This window comes from Filicampus tigris, chromosome 17, assembly GCF_054856515.1.
Source record: "Filicampus tigris isolate MCC_2025a chromosome 17, RoL_Ftig_1.0, whole genome shotgun sequence".
Classification (NCBI taxonomy): Eukaryota; Metazoa; Chordata; class Actinopteri; order Syngnathiformes; family Syngnathidae; genus Filicampus; species Filicampus tigris.
In genome coordinates this window covers 3,953,046-3,973,341 of record NC_141233.1, presented here as the reverse complement: position 1 = coordinate 3,973,341, position 20,296 = coordinate 3,953,046, and the positions used below count along the sequence as shown (strand labels likewise).

General features: G+C 40.1%; 2 protein-coding genes across 6 annotated transcripts; one reads left to right on the top strand and one right to left on the bottom strand.

Moving 5' to 3' along the window:
- Positions 1–1,640: 1,640 nt before the first annotated feature.
- Positions 1,641–11,026, bottom strand: ei24 (EI24 autophagy associated transmembrane protein). The gene is made up of 11 exons (XM_086012332.1): positions 10,896–11,026; positions 9,282–9,418; positions 7,805–7,950; positions 6,555–6,615; positions 6,332–6,398; positions 6,131–6,255; positions 5,106–5,225; positions 3,153–3,264; positions 2,963–3,074; positions 2,501–2,575; positions 1,641–2,413 (listed from the first exon to the last, which is right to left on the bottom strand). The coding sequence occupies exons 2-11, from the start codon at positions 9,321–9,323 to the stop codon at positions 2,251–2,253; spliced, it is 1,023 nt and encodes a 340-aa protein (XP_085868458.1). The 5' UTR covers positions 9,324–9,418; positions 10,896–11,026; the 3' UTR covers positions 1,641–2,250.
- Positions 9,938–19,770, top strand: LOC147132936 (beta-galactosidase-1-like protein 2). Of its 5 annotated transcripts, XM_086012331.1 has the most exons (19): positions 11,255–11,418; positions 11,755–11,940; positions 12,012–12,080; positions 12,456–12,551; positions 12,831–12,939; positions 13,019–13,111; positions 13,548–13,629; positions 13,709–13,773; positions 13,857–13,941; positions 15,098–15,235; positions 15,390–15,470; positions 15,540–15,649; positions 15,736–15,882; positions 16,869–16,940; positions 18,562–18,640; positions 18,718–18,805; positions 18,878–18,989; positions 19,093–19,209; positions 19,336–19,770. In XM_086012331.1, exons 1-19 carry the CDS (start codon positions 11,261–11,263, stop codon positions 19,420–19,422), a joined length of 1,974 nt encoding a protein of 657 aa, XP_085868457.1. In that variant the 5' UTR covers positions 11,255–11,260; the 3' UTR covers positions 19,423–19,770. The 5 variants fall into 5 exon arrangements, 3 of the variants coding, with proteins under 3 accessions (XP_085868455.1, XP_085868457.1, XP_085868456.1); XR_015081831.1 differs by lacking the exons at positions 11,255–11,418; positions 18,718–18,805 and adding an exon at positions 9,938–10,139 and having other exon boundaries at positions 19,336–19,368; XM_086012329.1 differs by lacking the exon at positions 11,255–11,418 and adding an exon at positions 9,939–10,139 and having other exon boundaries at positions 18,718–18,989.
- Positions 19,771–20,296: the final 526 nt, after the last annotated feature.

Genomic DNA, 20,296 nt, shown 5'->3' with positions numbered 1-20,296 from the left:
ATTGATCTGATTGGTTTGTTTAGCTGTTGCTCAAATTTGCTTCCCCGCCTGGCCGCTTTAGTATAGTGACGTGTCCTTACTAAAGCAACGTTTTTGTCTCCTCCTACTGTTAAAACACAAAGTACTTAAAAGAATGAAGTAAACTGTACAGGACAGTACTTGAACATTTGCTAAAAACATGTTAAACTAAGTGGCTCACTGCTTTCAGGATAAATTATTTTTCGAATAAACTAATTTAACCCATTACAGTAGGCGTCTCAAACTCGCCACCCGGGGGCCATTTGGATTATTTTTTTTGCAGTACCCCACTTGCCTTCAAAGCTTAATGTTGGTGCGGCCCCCAGGGTTTTTGTCTTGTCATTGCTCTGAGCGTTCTGTTATCCATGCAGTAGCCCACACAGGTTGAAATTGAAACGCCTGGTCTACAAGTTATCTTTAAAAAATGACGGTGGATATACAGCTAATACCACAAATGTTTTTTTTTTTTAATCGTGATTACTTTAGCTACAAAAACAAAACAACAAAAATTGTAAGTGAACACAGCATAGAGGGACATCCTTGTGCGGTTCTGTACAAACAGCACTATGTGAGATAGCAGGCTTCAACGTCTTAAAAAAGGGTGGGTTCTAATAATTTATAAAAATAATTTATACAAAACCATGAGCATGTATTGTATAATTCTGCAAGCAGACACTTGGGATTTTAATACACTATCACTAAGAAATACTGATTAATTCTATTGAAATTAGATGGATTTCCATTACAAAACCTCACTCACAATCAGTGTGCACAAACACTGTCTATGCCCTTAATAGTTATGTACGTCTGTTCTAAATTAAGGCCCCGCAACAACCTATTGAATGCAAGGTGCTGGAGGGGTTCATTATACTGTATGTTGGTTGGGCATTCAGTACGTATTTAAAAAAAATAGTTTGACTAAGTATAGTTGGAAGCCCATTTTTTTCCATCTATGTAATCGTCTATCTATTTTCGCAGTGAGGCTTCAATGTCCGCGGTGAGGCATCAGTTTCCCATTGGCCGCCGCCGAGGTCCTCAAAAGTCCATAAAGGTCCAAAAAGGAGACACATTTAGTCCGACCGCCATGAGGCTTCTGTTTCCCACAGCCGTGGTCCTCAAAGGTGGGGAGTGGAGTGCTCATGGTAGTTTGTCGAAGTTTGTTGGTAGTCGGAAACGCTAACGGAAGCCCGTTTAAAATGATAGGCGTACCGGTCTATAGGTGATTACTATTTGGTCCGGCCGGGCAAAATGGCAGATGGACGGATGGTGGAAGGGTACCCCGGCTGTAAGCGCTACACAAATTTTTAGTAAAATGCCCAGCTCTGTTTAGACAAGTGAAGGTGCATAGAACATAGTATTGCAAAGATTTTTTTCGGGTTGACTTCTCCTTTAATATACACAGTAATGATAAATTAGTTAAGGGAAAATATACTTGCGTCGTCAGATCAATAGAAATCTTACAGTGTGCAGGTCAAAGTTTAAAGTGTTGTCAATACGTTTTAGCAACTCAACATGAAATAACACACATGCTTGCAGCTTGCCATGGTCATTCCCATTGATCACTAAGTACAATTATAATGACAAACAGTTTTTGGGTCATTTTTTCAATGAGCAAATCTCTCCAGAGTGTGAGGACCATTTTAATTTGGGGTAAATCAGGAACCAGTCATCAGCAAACCACAAGTGACACTGTTTTTGGTTTGTAGTAGGTCCCCAAACCATTTCAGCTCCCACACATCAATTCAAGTTTTAAAAAGTCCACCGGAGTTTGAAAAAAACAAAATCTCCAATGACTTTAACATTAAATTTCCTGGAACCTCCGGGACACCATAACCTGACAGTAACAGGAACATATGAAACTTGCACCATCAAACAAACACATACCGCAACTGGTAAAACAACCTGGTTGCTTAAAAGCAAACAACTTCCTTCAAACTCGACATATTTATTGTGCTGTAATTTCTTAAAGGAGAGTCACTCAAATGGCACATATTACAAAATAAGTGGAAAAAAAAAAAAACGACAAAATAATTTTTGGGGTGAATTATGTGTTTCGTTCGAGTGTGAGGCACAGGGCATCTATATGTCACACTGACATTGTGGACAAATGAATATTAATAAAAGAGCCAGAGATTAGATTGAAAAGATGTAAACCCAGTGCTGCAAAACACATCCTTCGAGAAATCTTTGTCACATTAAGCGAGGATCCTTCATACATCATCACCATCATCATCACTGAGTGGGCAGAAGTTTTTGTCGGACTGGGGAGGTGTGAGGGGATGTGAGCCTGTCTGAGGATGTTGATGATGTCATCGAGGACTGCAGGTGGACTGTCTTGTGGAAAAGCTTGTTGCTTATCAACACCACCAGCGAGAAGAGACGCAGCTGAAAATGGCTAAAAATTGGGAAATACAATATGACTCAGCAAGGGGAACGACATACGATTAACCAACTAAAAACTGCTGTTTTCTTTATCACTTACTACAGGTTTGTTGGTGTCTTGGCCTCATTCGCGCTGATGATGAAGAGAGGAAAGAGGATGGAGAACAAGCAGCCACTAGGTAGAACAAAACAGTAGATGAAAAGAGTTTCAATTTTAATGCATTCCTTAGTTACTGTATTAGTACCCAGAGGGCAATTCTTTGAGCCAAGTTTGTAAATTATATTTGTATAATAATCAGCAGGCTTCGAGTTTCTTCAATCTTTATAAGTGAGCTCGATTATGCAGTCTTAGTCTCATTGATTTGACAGTTTGACTGTTTGATAGCTTGCTGTATCTCATACCGATGCAAAATGCTGCCGTTGCATGCAAGGCATCGTGGATCGTTCGGGTTATTTAACACCCAGGTAAGAAAACAACTTATCATGTTAACAGACTTTGCACCAGACAAAGCATGATCACTCCAGAGATGGAAAATGATGCAAAGTGGAAATGAGGCCTTACCTGATGATATATGATGAAGGCAAGGCTGTCAACAAAGCCATGGGCAAACCAAAGCCAAAGTAATAGGGCCAGTTCCTCTCAATATTGGACAGCCGTTGGTGCATCTCGATGCCTTTAACGTCAATTTGTTTCAGTTTGACATACGTTACATATGCGTTATGCGTGTGACGAAAGAACTGGGATATCTCACCGTGGTTGAACCAGCGATACTCAAAACAGTACAGTGAATAGAGCAGAGACATGTGCAATAGGCTGATCAGCTGTCCAATGGCATCGATGGGAAAGAGGCTCACAATCATACCCTAGAGGACACACATACACAGTGACACTCAGTCTGACAGAACTCACCTTTCTGCATGTGTGTTTCAGTTTATAAATACATTTTTGGAAAGTAGAAACACAACCTTGATCAGTGAAACAAAATAAATTCACATAATAATTCACTATTAATAAATACTATCCATATATATCGGGATAGACACCTGATCAATGGTAATAGAAATTGTGCTCGACCTCAGCATTCTGCGTGCTGTATGACAGTGTGACGTTAGATTTGTACCACGATTACAAGCGCCTAAGAGGACATTTTGAGCACAAAAGTGTTTTTGAATGCTCAAGAACCATTTTTGTGAACCTTCTTCGATGAACCAGTGAAGATGTGCCAAACCACCGAAGAAGTGACCACACGGGCGGGGCATGTGTGTGGCATATGTACGTACGCTGACTGTAGCTTAACCTTAACTTCTTTAAAAGAACTGAGCAGTAGAAGTAAAATGCTTGCTAGCTCCGGTGTTAGCCAGCTCCAACCCTCTCAGTGTTACAGTGTTACACAGGCAAGTAAAAAAAATACCCTACTATGACATAATCCATCCATCCATCCATTATCTATACCGCTTGTCCTCACAAGGGTTGCGGGCGTGCTGGAGCCTATCCCAGCTGTCATCGGGCAGCAGGCAGGGGACACCCCGAACTGGTTGCCAGCCAATCGCAGGGCACACAGAGACAAACACACACACACACACACACACTCACAACCACACCTAGGGGCAATTTAGAGTGTCCAATCAACTTACCATGCATGCAATAGTATGTTTTTTGAATGTGGGAGGAATACTGGAGTACCCGGAGAAAACCCACACAGGCATGGGGAGAACATGCAAACCCCACACAGGAAGGCCGGGGCCGGAATCGAACCCACGACCTCTGAACTGTGAGGCCGACGTGCTAAGCAGTCGACCACCGTGCCGCCTACTATGACATAATGAGCAAAGATGAAATAACGCAAAGAAGGATGGTCAACTAATGCACGCACTCACAAGAGTGTTAGCTCGCTACGCTTACATTGTATGAACAACGAATGAAGGTTAATGTACTGTAATTGCATCAACGATACTGCTTTGGAGTAGTGTCTTCCATAAATAAACATTTACAGCGAAGACTTACTACCATCCATTTTTTGCCTCTTGGTAGCTATGCTTTATTATTTTGTGTGGGTGTGTGTATGGTTTCTGTAGAACACGAAATACAAATACCAATAAAATAAACATGAGCAGTTGCATGTAAATGTCTCCATACAAGGAGTGTAGGTGGTCCTAATCATACATCTTCAAATAGTACAGTTAACCTCATTGTATATAAATGGCCTACAATAATTGAACACCTAATATTGAGGCACTTACTTGCTAATGCACGCACACATTTGGTGAATCAGGTCAATTTGTGGACTAACTCAAATGTGTTACGTTCCTCTTCATCTGTCGATTAGCATGGGTCTTAAACATAGGTGGCAACAAATTAAACTGCACTAATAAACTAACCACCAGATGGTGCTGGAACTGCACGAATGGGAAACAACTTGGGCTTTTAATTCACACTGCCAAACATTTTTAGAAACCTCTTTTACCCTACGTAATAAATTTCTGGGATTGAATGGCTGGACTGTGAAAAGACAAGTACATTCGTCAATGGCAGTTAAACAGACTTGCGGCTATTATTTTCGTGACATGCCGAACGACGATATACCGCGGCAATTTTAATATTGCGATATCACGATATTGCCGATATTGTGACATCCCTACTACCATGTGAAACATTTTTCAGCCATATCGCCCATCCCTACAAACCATATATTCAATGTGCAAACCTGAATGAGGAAGAGTGCCTGGAGGAGGAGGTTGAAGAGCATGTCTGCGATGATCTTGCTCACACTTGGGAATGGCTGCGCTTTACAGCCGGACACTTCGAATGCTAAGTCAGCTATATCCTGCAACAAGTACACAACTATCAAGACACAATCAAGGTATGCACCTTATGTTCGATGCAACCATAAACTCTGAACTTATTTGGCCCGATGTGATAAAGTAATTCCCCCCTTGTTAAATCATGAGTTTAAGCAGTTTTTGGAATTAACAAATTACTTACACATTTGGACAAAATTGTTGGTATCCCTCTATTAGTGAAAGAGAAACCCACATTGGTCAGAGACATAACGTGAATCTGACAAAAGTAATAAACACAAATGTAAAGAAAATCAACCAATGAAATTCCAACATTGATTTTGAATTTTGGTTCAACAAAATCGTTTAGAAGAAAAACTCACGAAACAGGCCTGGACAAAAATGATAGTGTGTGTATTATATACATAGTTCAATTATATAAAATTATATAGTTCAACCAAGGTCTAATTAGAATCACAGATGTCTAATAATGTATAACTAGTAGTGGCTGGTCTATTTAAAGGGTGTAGAATCATTTTTGTCCAGACCTGTTTCATGTGTTACTTTATTAAAATAATTCTGTTAAACCATCATTCAAAAAAGCAATTTCTGATTTTCACTGTTTAATTTTCACAACATTTTTGTATGTTACTGCTTTTGTCAGACTCAAGTTATTTTTGAGACAACTGTGTAATTCTTTCATTGACAGAGGGGTACAAACACGTTGGTTCATGTGTGCATAAATATATACCAATGGGATTGGGACCGTGTGGCAGACTTGTGGGTTTTTTTTTTTCTTATGCAGATAAAATATTTTTTCAGTGAAATGAAAACGAAAAGTGCAACCCACTTTGTCTACCTTAGAGGTTTGGAATACAGGACAAGTGGCAATTAAGAAAAATATTGGAACATTAATCAATTTCACTACATCATAATAATATAAGGGACCAACCTGAAACCAGATTGCGTTGACAATCTTGCTGAGGACAAACAGTGGGAGAACCCAGAGAGCACTGAAGACAGACGTCAGGATGAACTCTAACCATGACCAGACAGTGCCATGGAGCGAGGGGTCACCTGAAGCAAAGAAAAATTATTTCCCAACTGGATAATCCATCAGTAAATCCTTTACAGCTTCATATACAGTACGTACCGATAATCTTTGCAGAAAGAGTCTGGAGTAGTGGGATAAACACCCGGTAGAAGAGAAAAAGACTGAGCTATACAAAAAGTGAGACAAGATTCAAATATTGCTCGAACATTTTGAGTGAAGAACTTCTGTTCAATTCTCAAGGGTGTCATGAATGATTAAACACGGTCATCACAGATATGATTGTCTTGGAAAAGACAAGAGAAAAGTAGGTTGACCCTCTTACCCAGAAGACTCCTCCATTCCAGGCACAGCACTGAAAGATCCTGCTGGCTACTTTAGGGTCACTAAAAAAAAATGAAAAAATTAAAATCACTGCTGTGGAACCTCAAATTACAAACTTTATTGGCTCCGTGAGCCCGTTTCTAACGAGAAATGTTCAGAAATTGAGGTAATATTTTCAAAAATCGATTTAAACTGCTTAAATATGCGTTAATGTAAAAAATAAAAGAATCGATTTGCAACGCCATGTTAACCATAGCTGCTGTCTCATGTCTCTACTGTAGACAAACTGCATGTCTCATGTCTCTACTGTAAGTTTAAAAGTTTAAAAAAAAATCTAATCAAAATCGGTAATAGGGCTGGGCCAATAATTCGATATCGATATGTATCGCGATTGACACGTGATAGATACCAATAGAAAATGCCTTCGATAAAACGTTCGATAGAAAAAAAAAGAAAAAGGAAAACAAACCCGATCGCAGCATGGTGCGTGATGTAGGCAGCGCACTCCAAACGCCTCCAAACATGAAGAAGAAGCGTTTAAATCAAAGAAGCAGCAGCTTTTAAACCAACGAGGAAGAAGCATTTAAACCAACAAGAAGAAGCTGTTAACTCACCGGAGCATGCTCACGGGCCCAGCAGCCATGCGCTATGCTCGCGGGCCCGGCGTCCACGCACTTTGCTCGCGGGCCCGGCGGCCGCGCGCTATGCTTGCGGGCCCGGCGGCAGTGCGCTATGCTCGCGTACAGCGAGCGAGCGCCGTAACTTTGCTCAAATAAATGACCACTCGACCAAGTACAACTCTTACAATTAAATTATATTATGCATGATAACCACATTAAAAACCCGTGGATGAAGCCATGGTGTACAAGTAGGAAAATTATTGTCTTTGACATGCTCGCAGTAGTTAGCCTTATCCGACACCGGCATCGCACTCAAGGTAAAATCAAGCAAGTAAAATATGAATGGACTATGGCAATAATGAGTCCGCTAAAAAGATAAAGTAGTCCTAAGACGGTTGGTCAACGATGATGTATGCACTGCGAGAGAGTATTCGTTCACTTACATTGGATGAACACTGAATGCAGGCGTGAATATGTGTCAACAATAGGATCCCTGTATCATATCATATACCCCCACCTCACCCCATTCCTATTTGGGAACTTTTTTTAATGAATGTTATTCATGGGATTTTACATTAATTGTATGGGTTTGGACTGCCATCTTTAGAAACAACATAATTGTTAGACATACTTTTCCGGTTTGCGCTCCTCACTTTGAGCTCGTCTCCGTGCCAAAGCCCCGCTGACCCTTCTCCGCCGCTGCTCCTCCCTTTTCTGCTGAATACGGGCATCCAACTTGAAGATGGTTCCGATCCCCAATATGGAATCCTTGATCCCCTGCAAGGTCCCAAGTAAAAAATATAGTATAAGTTCTTGACTTTATACTCTATTTAAAAAAACAAAGTTTTGTACAGAAAAAAGGCATGTCTCATTGATGACAGTTTTCAGCCTGATGTTTGAACTCAAAAATCTGTGCCTAACAATTTCAGGTCTATATTTGTGATTCAAGGTAAAGTAATCTAAGGCTAGGTTCACACCACAGGTCTTAATGCTCAATTCAGTTTTTTTTTGTGTAAGCGTTCATATTACATTATAAAAGCGACCTCGGTCTTGTCTGCTATATGAACACATGCGTCGACAATGTGGCCCGCATGCGCAGAAGGAGGGACGACATCACTCTCGACGTTGTGTTTCGCGGAAGTAAATGTGGTCCAGCGTGTCGGGGCATTTATATCGTGAAGTGATTAGGTAGGAGGTAGAAATACAGTGCAGTATTTGGGCGAAATGATGAGGAGAGGCTTTTCTCATCACGAGGCGATGCTTTAATATTTCATTTCATGGAGACATCACTAACGATGAAATGAATCGATCTGAGCAGTGGTTGAATTACTACAATGGTCATAAATGTCCACTTTATGCTTCATGTTTCAAGTGGGATTAAATTAAAGTAAAATATAAAGTCAATAGTGTTACTGAAAACAACTTTGCAGATTCGATCCGCTGCTGCCAGCAGTTTCCCTCTGCTTGCGCGGAGCACATTTTGGGCCCCGGATGAATGTCAATGATGAATGTCAATGTGGGATATATGCAGCCTGGCCGTTCAGACCGCGGACGCATTGGAAAAGATCGGATATGTATCCGATCTTTTAGGACCACATATGAAAGCGACCCAGTTCGCATTTGAAAAAATCGGAATTGAGCCGTTCAGACTGTCATAAAAAAATATGACATAGGTCGCATATGGGTGCGAAAAAATCCGATCTGGGTCGCATTTGCCTGCGGTGTGAACCTAGCGTAAGTGCTATCACAGCCTCCACAAAAGTCTTTTTGAGGACAAACACATCACGAAGTTTAAAAACGTGTGGTTGATATCAAAATGTAGGTGGACGGCTGGCATAATGATTCATGACATTAGGAATGGGAGAGTAGAGTGCCGATAACAGTATCGGGCCGATACCAGCCTTATTTCAAGGTATAGAGAACTTACGGAGGCTGACGATACCGGTCACCGAAACCAGTCACTGGCACCCTCTTGTAGCCGTTCTAATACAAGGTATCAAGTATCCCCCCTCCCCAAATCCCTGCCTAGCTACCCCAGCTCCTGAATGGATGTCTGAAAACTACACCCTTGTGCCACGTGCTCTGGGTACATGTGTGATGCTGCTGACCGTCGCAACATTGCGGAGGAAGGCCCTGACACTGTCTGTCATCTCTGTACCAGCTGCAGATCCATCAACTGCAGAAGGAATGGGGACGGTTGACCTGGTGGTCAGATCACATGGCAGGAAGATGATCACCCAGTAACCTGCCATAACCCAGACAAAGTACAACAGATCAGGGAAGTGATTTGTGGCAGATCTACAGAAGACAGAAGAATGTGGGACTAGGTATACAGATATATTATGATTTTTATTTTTTTTCAAGTTATTTAATGTTAGTGTTACCCTATGTATTGTTCACCTATTGGATGGCAATGCACATTTAAGGTTGCATCTGATTGGTCAAACTCAGATAAAAGCATACAATTCCATATGAAATGTATTGCACGTCTTTGCCATACACATATTGCATGGACCATTATGGTGATGATCACATTTTTTCGATATATTGTGCAGCCCTAGTAGTTTACCATTCAAAATTGAAATTGTTGTGGTGATAACATCCATCCATCCATTATCTATACCGCTTGTCCTCACAAGGGTTGCGAGCGTGCTGGAGCCTATCCCAGCTGTCATCGGGTAGCAGGCAGGGGACACCCCGAACTGGTTGCCAGCCAATCGCAGGCCACACAGAAAAAAACAAACACACACACTCACAACAACACCTAGGGGCAATTTAGAGTGTCCAATCAACTTACCATGCATGTTTTTGGAATGTGGGAGGAAACCGAAGTACCCGGAGAAGACCCACGCAGGCACGGGGAGAGCATGCAAACCCCACACAGGAAGGCCGGGACCGGCATTGATCCCACAGCCTCTGAACTGTGAGGTGGACGAGCTAACCAGTCAACCACCGTGCCGCCCGTGGTAATAACAGTTAACTTGAAATAAGTTGGATCATTCAATGTACTAAAACTGCAGTTTTTGCTGACAAGCAATAGATAGATAGATAGGTTGGTAGGTAGGTAGGTAGGTAGGTAGATAGATAGATAGATAGATAGGTAGATAGATAGATAGATAGATAGATAGATAGGTAGATAGGTAGATAGATAGATAGATAGATAGATAGATAGATAGATAGATGGATAGATTTGTTCTGTTTACTTAGATTTTTCTCCATTAAAGAACACGAAAGAGCAAGAATAAAGCCGCTTTCAAACGTGTAAACACTCTATACAGAACAGTACAAGCTAACACATAAATAATAATAATAATCGAATTTGCGTTGTTACATTTCGGTGGGATAAACACACACAGGGGTCGAATTAAATATGAAACCTGAGAATTTGTAACATAACATTTTTGTATTTGTATTCTTCCCTACGATCAACTGTTTCAAGTAGGCGTTAGCATGCTGTCTCGGGGTTAGCCAACGTTAAGGATAAACGTTTATTTTTTTTGCCTGCTGCAAAGAGCCACGGTAGTATGGTACGTCAACGTTTGTATTTAAATGTTGGCCGGAATTTTATGTCTGGTCTCACAATTTGTCGGCACCCAGCTAGCGTGTTTGTTTATGCTAAAGTAATGTTAAACACCTAGAACAACTCTTGTGATAACGGACAAAAAGAGACAACACTTAATTGCGCGAGGAAAGAGCTCAGTCATTGGCAGAATGCTCCTTACCTCATGCGTCAAGCAATTGGACAAATGAACGTTTATTGTTTCTCTTCCCCCCTGTATATGGCAGCACCAACAACAACAACAACGAAACTGAATAGACGATCAAGGGCCGAGGGAAAACACATTGCGCAAGCTCCAACGCTAAAGGATCCTGGGAAATGTAGTTATTATCACTCTTTCAACGTAGTTTGGGTTGTTATAATGTCCTTATTTTTAATGTAAAAATTAACCAATAGTGCGAGCCGATTTTACAAAAAAGACGATGATTATACTCGACAACGATCATCTTATATAGTTAAATAAAATAAGTCACATCCTTGTATAAGATCACTCCCCCAAGGCGGTGCTCTGTCACAGCTTTAAGCATCATGCGTTCATTTTCCCAGAGATACAGTTCAAGCTCAATTGAAGGAGTGTTCCGCGCATCTTCATCTATGGTTGTCTTCAGGATAAGAAATGCGCACAAAAGAAAATGTGCGCTCATTTGTCTTTCTGTTGCTGTTGTCATCACTTACAGATACCTCGGGTAAGTTTTGTGCTGACCAACTTGTGTATTTATTGGGAGTTACTTGGAGGTTATGAGAAGTTCAAATTACCTTTAACAAGCACGTTTATTTGTAAGAACTGCAATAAACTAAGTGCATTTTAGAATATGTTCACTCATATTGTAGACTCGTTATAGTATTTTCCCTATTGGTAAAATAGTTAGGTTTGTGTAATTTATACATTCATTTATCTCAAGCCAAACATGTTCATGCATATTGTGCACAAAGTCTGCACTTTCCTATTCAGCATATCATGTCAATTCAAGCACAGCTCTGTTATGTGACTACATACAATATGAATTGCAATTCTTCCTCAGCTTGCCAAAAGGGGGACAGAGAATAAGCAGGAAAGTCGGACTGAGTGCCAACTCATCCCAGTTCACCTTGGAGGGTGAGCCCTTCCGTATCCTTGGAGGATCCATCCACTATTTTCGCGTTCCCAGGGCCTACTGGAGGGACCGCCTGATGAAAATGAAAGCCTGTGGCATCAACACTCTCACCACGTAGGGATGTTTTTGGACAATATCTCTCAATCCCAGCACAATGCTAACTAGGGCTTAATGTGCCAATGCAGATACGTTCCGTGGAGTCTTCATCAGCCACAGAGAGAGGTCTTCAACTTCCGTACACAGCTGGATTTAGAGTGAGACTACTTGACCTGACAACATATTGTTTGGGGATAACCATGTCAGATGACATGCACCAAATGCAAATATGTGCTGTGTACTTGCAAATCAAGTGATTCACAGCAACTCTTTCGTTACATGCACAATGGGAGTACTCAGGTTCCACTCCCTCACCATCTATGCCCCAGTGCATTGAGTAGAAGCATCCGCCCTGACAACAACAGCATCTCCACAACAAGAGCAATTTCTCAAGCAATTAAAAACACAGCAGTGGCACATGTGAAGCATGTCACACCACAGCCTGCTCCTGTTGTTGATATGAGCATCAGTCAGTGTGAAGACTTTGTTTTTGCCTTCATGCTGCTTACTGAATGTCTTCTCTTCGATTTCAGAGCGTATATCAATCTTGCAGCTGAATTGGGTTTGTGGGTAATCTTGCGTCCAGGGCCCTACATCTCCTCTGAGCTGGACCTAGGGGGAATTCCAAGGTCAGACGCTGAAGACATCAGGTTCTTGTGTAGTGAAATGTAGACATCCTTCCATAAAAATGATTGTTACGCTATTGGCGCACAAAAGGCGCTTGATGCGGAACACAACCCATTCTGTATTGAATTCAAGTTGGGTGCAAATGTTACGTCTCATTGTCAGGGGAAGACTCTGACCCAATGAGTGACGCTTTGTCCAGAATGGCCTTGTGCACTGTGGCCTTGTTGTTCATCTAGATTTGTGGATTTTGTTGACCAAGCATCTTTTCTGCTTCTTTGTAGCTGGCTTCTCCAAGATGGCGACATGAGAGTGAGAACAACATACCCTGGATTCACTGAAGCGGTCAACGTTTTTTTTGACAAACTTATTCCAAAAGTCGTTCCCTTGCAGGTGGCCTTGCAGTCTATTGAGTCTGATTTTAGATCGGGCTTGATTCTGTTGTTGTAATAAATGTTCTTGTGTTTTTCAGTTTAAGAAAGGTGGTCCCATCATTGCTGTCCAGGTTGAGAATGAATATGGGTCTTTTGCTAAGGATGATACTTACATGCCTTTCATTAAAGAGGTAATATGACACTAAAAACTAACGCAAACACCAGAGCTGGGCATTCCGCCTACTTGACGGACCGGTCCAATTATCCGTCTATGACGGACGCCCATTTTGTAGGCGATAAACGGGAGACTTTAAAAAACTAGCTCATTTTTTTTCGTCCATGTGATTGTTTATTTTGTGCCTTTGCATAATGTTCTTTTAAAAAAATCATTATTATAAATGTTTACCAATATACATCTTTGCTGTAAAAATCGAACAAAAAGGAAGCTCCCAGGGTCATTAGCATGTCTACAAAACCTTTTTATTTATATACTTAGTGCAGCGGGACGTAAAAGTGGAACATCTTTATAAGTATAGCAGTCTTTTATTCATACTCAACAAAATGCTAGGTGAATATATTACTTTTATAAAGCTATACAGTATTTTGATTGTGGTGACTTTTTGAAAGGCTTTGCAGTCCAGAGGGATCAATGAGCTCCTATTCACGTCAGACAACCACAACACATTAAAGTCGGGGGGTGTAGATGGAGGTAAAGTATTTATCATCAATACTCTACACAAACTCTCGCACGTAGACTCGCATACGCTTTAACTTCTGCTGTCTTGTAGTCTTGAGGTCATTGAAAATGCAGAAACTAAATCAGAGAGACATTCATGATCTTAACATTATCCAGGTAGGTGTCATTTCCACATCATTGCTCACACTGTCTCCGAAGGATATCGAATGACACACTATGGCTTCTTTTCTGATCATCAGCCGAACAGACCAACTATGGTTATGGATTACTGGACGGGCTGGTATGATGTGTGGGGTGACCTCCACCACGTGCTCCCCCCAGAGGGTATGTTATGTCAATTTATTGAAACTCACACTTTCTATACCATTCTACTTTCTTTTTTGTTTCTGCATGTTAATACACTATATTGCTTCAGGTGGAATCCTTGTATCACCAAAACCATAATTTTTCAGGAAACTAAAAGAAAAAAAATGTCATGTTTGTTGAACCATTAACATTGTATGGGCAGCATGTCTCATGAGATAGAGTGTTCGTTTCCCAACCCAAAGGTTGTGGGGTTTGACCTACAGCCCTTGTGACCATGTCAAAGTGTCTTTGAGCAAGATAGTGAATCCCCAGTTTCTCCTGATGCTGCGTTGTCAATAGCTCAATGAGGAGAAAGTGTTGAAGCGCTTTGAGTAGTAGTACCTTGAAGGTAGAAAGGCGTTATTCAACTGAAAGCCCATTTACCATCAAACAGAATATGCCATTTTCAACACTTTAGATTCGTCAATAATTTGTAAAAATAACAGACCCATGTGGTGAAGGACCATTAGTATCGATTTGGGAAAAAATATTACATTTACTAAATAGTATCGATTTGTGAAGAAATATTAAATTGACTAAATATGGACGTAGGAGGTTCCAGCACCACAGTGATATGATTCATCATAAACCATATAATGGATAAAGATGTAGGAGAAATACCTCTATGCCAAGACTGTTAAAAATATATAATCCGACATGAATTTGAGGGATTATAATCAGTAAAATAAAATATATAAATAATAAATATGCATAACAAAATATGTCTGTAAACATATACCAGTATATACAAAGTGTGTATATATATATATATATATATATATATATATATATATATATATATATATATATATATATATATATATATATATATTTTTTTTTTTTTTATCTTTTATTTATTTTTTTCTAATACAATTCATTAGGTCTAACTACAGTATTTCGATGTACACTGGTACAGTATTGTTTAGTTTCTTCCTCATCTGACAATGCAATGACACTTTTCTGGTATGTAAATTTAAATGCAAATGTTCAAATATAGGTCAAGCTCTTTTGAATGAGCTCCAGACAAAACGGGTCGAAGTGTATTATGGGAATGGTCATAGCAATTGAATCAAATCTACTTGAGTATTTTATATGATGGCTGTGATTGCTGTTAATATTTCAAATTCTTTCTCAGATATGGTGTCCACTGTTAGAGAGATTCTGAAGCGAGGGATGTCTGTAAACCTGTACATGTTCCACGGAGGCTCCAGTTTTGGTTTCATTAGCGGAGGGCTGGCTAAACCTTCCTACAGAGCATTGGTCCCCAGCTACGGTAGGTGTCTCAGTGTCATACACATAGTCTAAAAGAAACTAAAGTTGTCTGTCATGCAAATGCAATGTATAACTTTCAGGTCAGCACTGAAGGGGTTTGCATTCTGCACTTAGAATAAGAAGGAGACAGGGCATAATTTTCTAATATTTTGCAGATTATGACGCGCCCTTGTCAGAAGCTGGAGAGTACACTCAGAAGTATCATCTCCTCAGAGATCTGTTCTCTCAATTCAACAGTAAGCTGAACAATAAATGTACTGCAGATGTGGATGGAGCACAATATAGTGACTTGATTATCGCTCTAGGAGATGAAGGCTTCCCTGACCTGCCCGTGCTTCAAAATAAGGAAGCGTATGAACCAGCTATCATGTACCAGCACTTGTCCTTATGGGATGCTTTGAGCTTTACTGAGGGAGTATGTTTTTAAACGTAAGATTGCCTGTTAACATTTGAGAAGCAGACAGTTGCTTTTCTGTCAAGCCTTGATTGTTACCTCCACAGCCATTCAAGTCAGACACGCCGGTTAGCATGGAGAAACTACCAATGAACAACAGGAATGGACAGTCCCATGGATACACACTGTATGAGACAACAATCACCAGTGGAGGCTTATTGACGTCAGGAGACAATGTTAAAGACCGTGCCCTTGTGAGTTGTAACTACTTTCCATCCATCCATCCAGCCACCTAAAATGTGGGCATTCCTTGTGAAATCTGTGTTTCTTCGCCTTTCTCTGGTGGACTTAAACCCAAACCCAAACATATTTATATTGCGTTTGTGGAATATGAGAAATCCACAGGTTTTAACTAGCTCAGGGGGCGGCCATTTTGTCACTTCTGTCGACTGAGGATGACATCGAAGTTGCTCAGAGCTCACATAACGACCAATCATGGCTCAGCTTCAGGAAAAAGGTGAGCCGTGATTGGTCGTTATCTGAGCCCTGAGCAACTTCGATGTCATCTTCAGTCGACAGAAGCGACAAAATGGCCGCCCCCTGAGATGGCTAAAAGTGGATGCAATATTAATCAGAATGCCGTATTTCAACTAGTGGGCCTGCGTAGAACATATTCTGGAAAAAAATATGTTTGGGTTGACTTCTACTTTAAGTAAACATCTTTCCTCTTATGCGCTCCGGTGGCTATAGTAAGTCCAGTGCCCCATGAAGGTGAAACATGAGATTGCACTTGAAGTTTGGATTCAGTTACTGCCACAGGGTTTAAGCAACTTCTAGAAATCTATCAAATGTGTGTAGAGAGGTTGATGAATAAATATCTTATTGAGCTGATCAAAAGTGCTCGGTGGGTCAGCTATTTATTGGAAAAGAATATCAGCGCCAGTAAACTTATTTTCACCTACAACTGCAAGGAGCAATTCCATTTCAAATAAAATTAAACAGACGGTATTAAAAGACAAGCCTTTGGAGTTCTTTTAAAAGCACAGGCCTCCCACTATTATAATTTCAGTCACCATATTGACATAACTATTTAGAGATGACCTTCCTTCTAATCCATTTTTTCCTTCTGTTTTATGCATAACATACTGTAGATGTTGTTGACAAAATGACTGTGATGTTTTGTAACCCTTGACCCAAATTTTTGAATGATCTAATTTAAGGTGTTTGGTTTCTTTCACAGGTTTTTGTAAACAAAAGTTACATTGGGCTTTTCAAGCGCAAGAATTTGGAACTGGCTGTTCCAGATGGCAAGGTATGAGATTACAATAGACTAGTGACCAATATATTTTCATTGCATTGTGTAGCAGGATGGATCCTGATGTGTCCCTGATAAACTCAGCAAATAACCATAAATGATACTGTATGCACCTGGACAATGTTGTTGAAGAAAAACCCACAATGGCCACCAAACTAACTTGAAACTCACAAAAGTAATAATCACAAAAAATAACTACTACAAAGTTTGGACTCTGAAAAAAAAAAAAAGAAAACAGTTTAAACTCCTGCGGCTTAAAGGGGAAGTCAACCCAAACATATATTTTTTTCAAGAATATGTTCTATGCAAGTCCACTAGTTGAAACAAAGCATTCTGATAAATATTGAGTTTGTGGATTAGGAATTAATCCTCCCATTTTTAGCCATCTCTGGGGGCAGCCATTTTATCACTTCTGTCAACTGAAAATTACATCACAACTACTCAGGGCTCAGGTAACGACCATTCACGGCCGACCTGTTTTCTGAAGCTGAGCCGTGATTGGTCGTTACGCGAGCCCTGAGCAGTTGTGATATCATTTTCAGTCGACAGAAGTGACAAAATGGCCGCCCCCTGAGATGGCTAAAAAGGGGTGGATTTTGCTGCTTAACTCATATTCAATAAACACAATATTAATCAGAATGCCATGTTTCGATTAGTGGGCCTGCTGGGAACATATTATTGAAAAAAATGTGTTTGGGTTAATTAACGCTTTAAATTAAGATTTATTTTTCCGATCGCAGACGCATCCTCATCTATTTTTAGCATCTCTTTAACTCACCAAAATCCCGTTTACTACTCATGAATGTTTTGGTGAAGCGTTAACCGTCACTTTTTCTCATCAAATCCGTACACATTGAAGCATTCAGATTAGTATTCAGATCAGCTTGATGTCATAGCTTCATCATCATGCCAAATACACAACATTAATGACATAGTCATTAAAAAATGGAAAAATCTGGCCACATGAGCAGAGAAACTGCTCCAGCAGAATCCGGAAGGGAAAGATGCCTTCTACAGAGTGTACATTTTAGCTTTGTTCAATAGGATTTAGATCAGGGTTATTCGGAATAGTCTAACATTCTTGGGTATTTTTTTTTTTTTTGCTGTGTGTGTTTTGGATTGTTATACTGTTGGAGGAACCATGACCTGCAGCTGAGACAGAGTTTTCTTCCACTGGGAACCATGAGGGGCCTTAGCCATCATTTAAAAAGCGTGAGCAAATTGTTCAGTAGTAAGCCAACTTTGACAAGCAAATTATCACACTCATGCATTCAACTTCTCAACGTAGTTGCCATAGATGAGCACTCATTACTCAGTGGCAGTGAATAAGTGCAGTTTGAAGGTCCTAGGGAGTAATGATTTTCAGCATTTGAGTCCCACTCTGTTGACTGACTACTTAATCCTAAACAGTAACTCCAAAGCCTGTTTTATTTCCTCGGACAGTAATGTGATGTCATCCGCAAAATCGAGGTCGGTCAGGACCACAATTGTTCATAAAAAATGCTATAAAAAAACTCATGACATTAGTCTTTTTGTTTGAAGTAAGTTAAGTGAACATTGTGGGTTTTTCTTCTTTTTTTTGACACAAGTATGACCAAATGATCAAAACCCATCACAGGGACAGCGGACTTTAAGTTTACTGGTGGAAAACTGTGGACGAGTTCACCGGGGAAGGGATCTTGACAAACAACATAAAGGTGATTGCTCGACAATTTGTAAGATGTTGTGATGCCGACGCTAATGTACAGGCCAATTTTAATGTGCGTTCTTGCAGGTCTTGTAGGGGACATTTTACTAAACAATATTCCACTACGGGAGTTCACAATATACAGCCTGGAAATGAAGCCCAGATTTATTTATAAGTTTGTACACTATAATAGAACAATTTATTCATTTTGTGCTACAGTTTTCTTGAATGAAATATCTTGCTTTAGTCTCTATCAGGCTCCTTGGAAAACGCTTCCGGAAACTCCCACTTTCCCTTCTTTTTTCATGGGACAGCTCTTTGTATATGGCTATCCCAGTGATACATTTGTGAAACTGCCAGTGAGTGCAATGTTTTTACACCGTTTATGCATTTCTAGGTCTTTGGATAATAAATACAGTACGTGCAGGGATTAGCAATGAGCAATTATCGTTTGGTTGACAGGGTTGGGATAAAGGTGTTGTGTTTATCAATGGGATAAACTTGGGACGCTACTGGTCCATCGGACCCCAGCAGACTCTTTACCTTCCTGGTCCATTTCTCAACAGGGGATTCAACCAGGTTTGTATGAGTAATTTGTTACTGACCTTGAGGTAAGAGCATAATAATTTTACTTTAATCAATTTCACTGATGTCTGTGATCAGATTTTACTCTATGATCTGTTAAGTTCTTGTTGTGATCATTAGATCATTGTGTTTGAGGAGCAAGAAGGTGACTACAAGGTCAACTTTGAGGACACGGCAGATCTTGGCATGGCAGCTGACATTCAGTGACTCTCACCCTACCCTATGTACTGTATGCTGTATGATTTATTTGTTATAATTGTTTAAGTGATGTATTTTTTTTAATGGGGTTTAATTAAAAAACGGGCAATACAGCACACAAACCTAAGAAATTTGTTGCAGCCATTAAATGTTATTGTTATTTGTTAATTAATAGTCACACAAAAAAATCCAAAAGGGTGGGAATAACATATAACATTGTAATTTTCCTCAATTTTTTCATGGAATCAAGCACACATTTTTTGTAAGGTGGAGTTGGCAGTTTAAAAACAAAACAAAGCACTTTTTGACATGTTACAACTGTCCGTATGACCTGACAATAAAATATTATTAAAATGATCTTTTGCAAAATCATCCCTCGCCAGGCCTTAAAGGCCCAATGTGTAGAATTTAGTACCATCTAGTGGTGAAATAATAGAATGCAATAACCTATGTTTCAAGCGCATGCATTTTGAAGCACGCGCACTAGGGTACCACCGAGAGACCACACTTCGCAAGCCTACCATACAATTCTTTAGCAGATGCAGGCAATATTTCATCACAAATGACTTCTAGTATTGCCTCAAGTGACAAAGTGCATTGCATTTTTTTATACATACTGTAGTCATGACAGTGAGGAACTGCGTTTGCAAAGTTTGTCTCCTTCGGGTACCCATTGGAGAAAGATGGCGGCGAGATATGGCAGCCTCCAGTAGGGGAGGCGCGTCCTATGTAATATAATTAGAGATTACTTCACCTACGATTATATGAAAAAAATGTACATTGATGTTAGAGAGTATATATTTTTTTGCATATTACTGAAATTATTAGTAGGTGTTCTGTTTACTTCTAACTCTTATACCTTACTTGTAAATTTTACAGTCAT

Bases quoted from the DNA above. Each gene is read 5' to 3' on its own strand.
- ei24 (XM_086012332.1), bottom strand. From the start codon at position 9,323: ATGACAGACAGTGTCAGGGCCTTCCTCCGCAATGTTGCGACG. The intron at 7,951-9,281 runs GTCAGCAGCATC...GGGACCTTGCAG, and splicing joins TCCTCCGCAATGTTGCGACG to GGGATCAAGGATTCCATATT. The intron at 2,576-2,962 runs GTAAGGCCTCAT...TGTTCTACCTAG, and splicing joins CCTTCATCATATATCATCAG to TGGCTGCTTGTTCTCCATCC.
- LOC147132936 (XM_086012329.1), top strand. From the start codon at position 9,976: ATGTTTTTGGAATGTGGGAGGAAACCGAAGTACCCGGAGAAGACCCAC. The intron at 10,140-11,754 runs GTAATAACAGTT...ATTCTTCCTCAG, and splicing joins CAACCACCGTGCCGCCCGTG to CTTGCCAAAAGGGGGACAGA. The intron at 11,941-12,011 runs GTAGGGATGTTT...GTGCCAATGCAG, and splicing joins GGCATCAACACTCTCACCAC to ATACGTTCCGTGGAGTCTTC.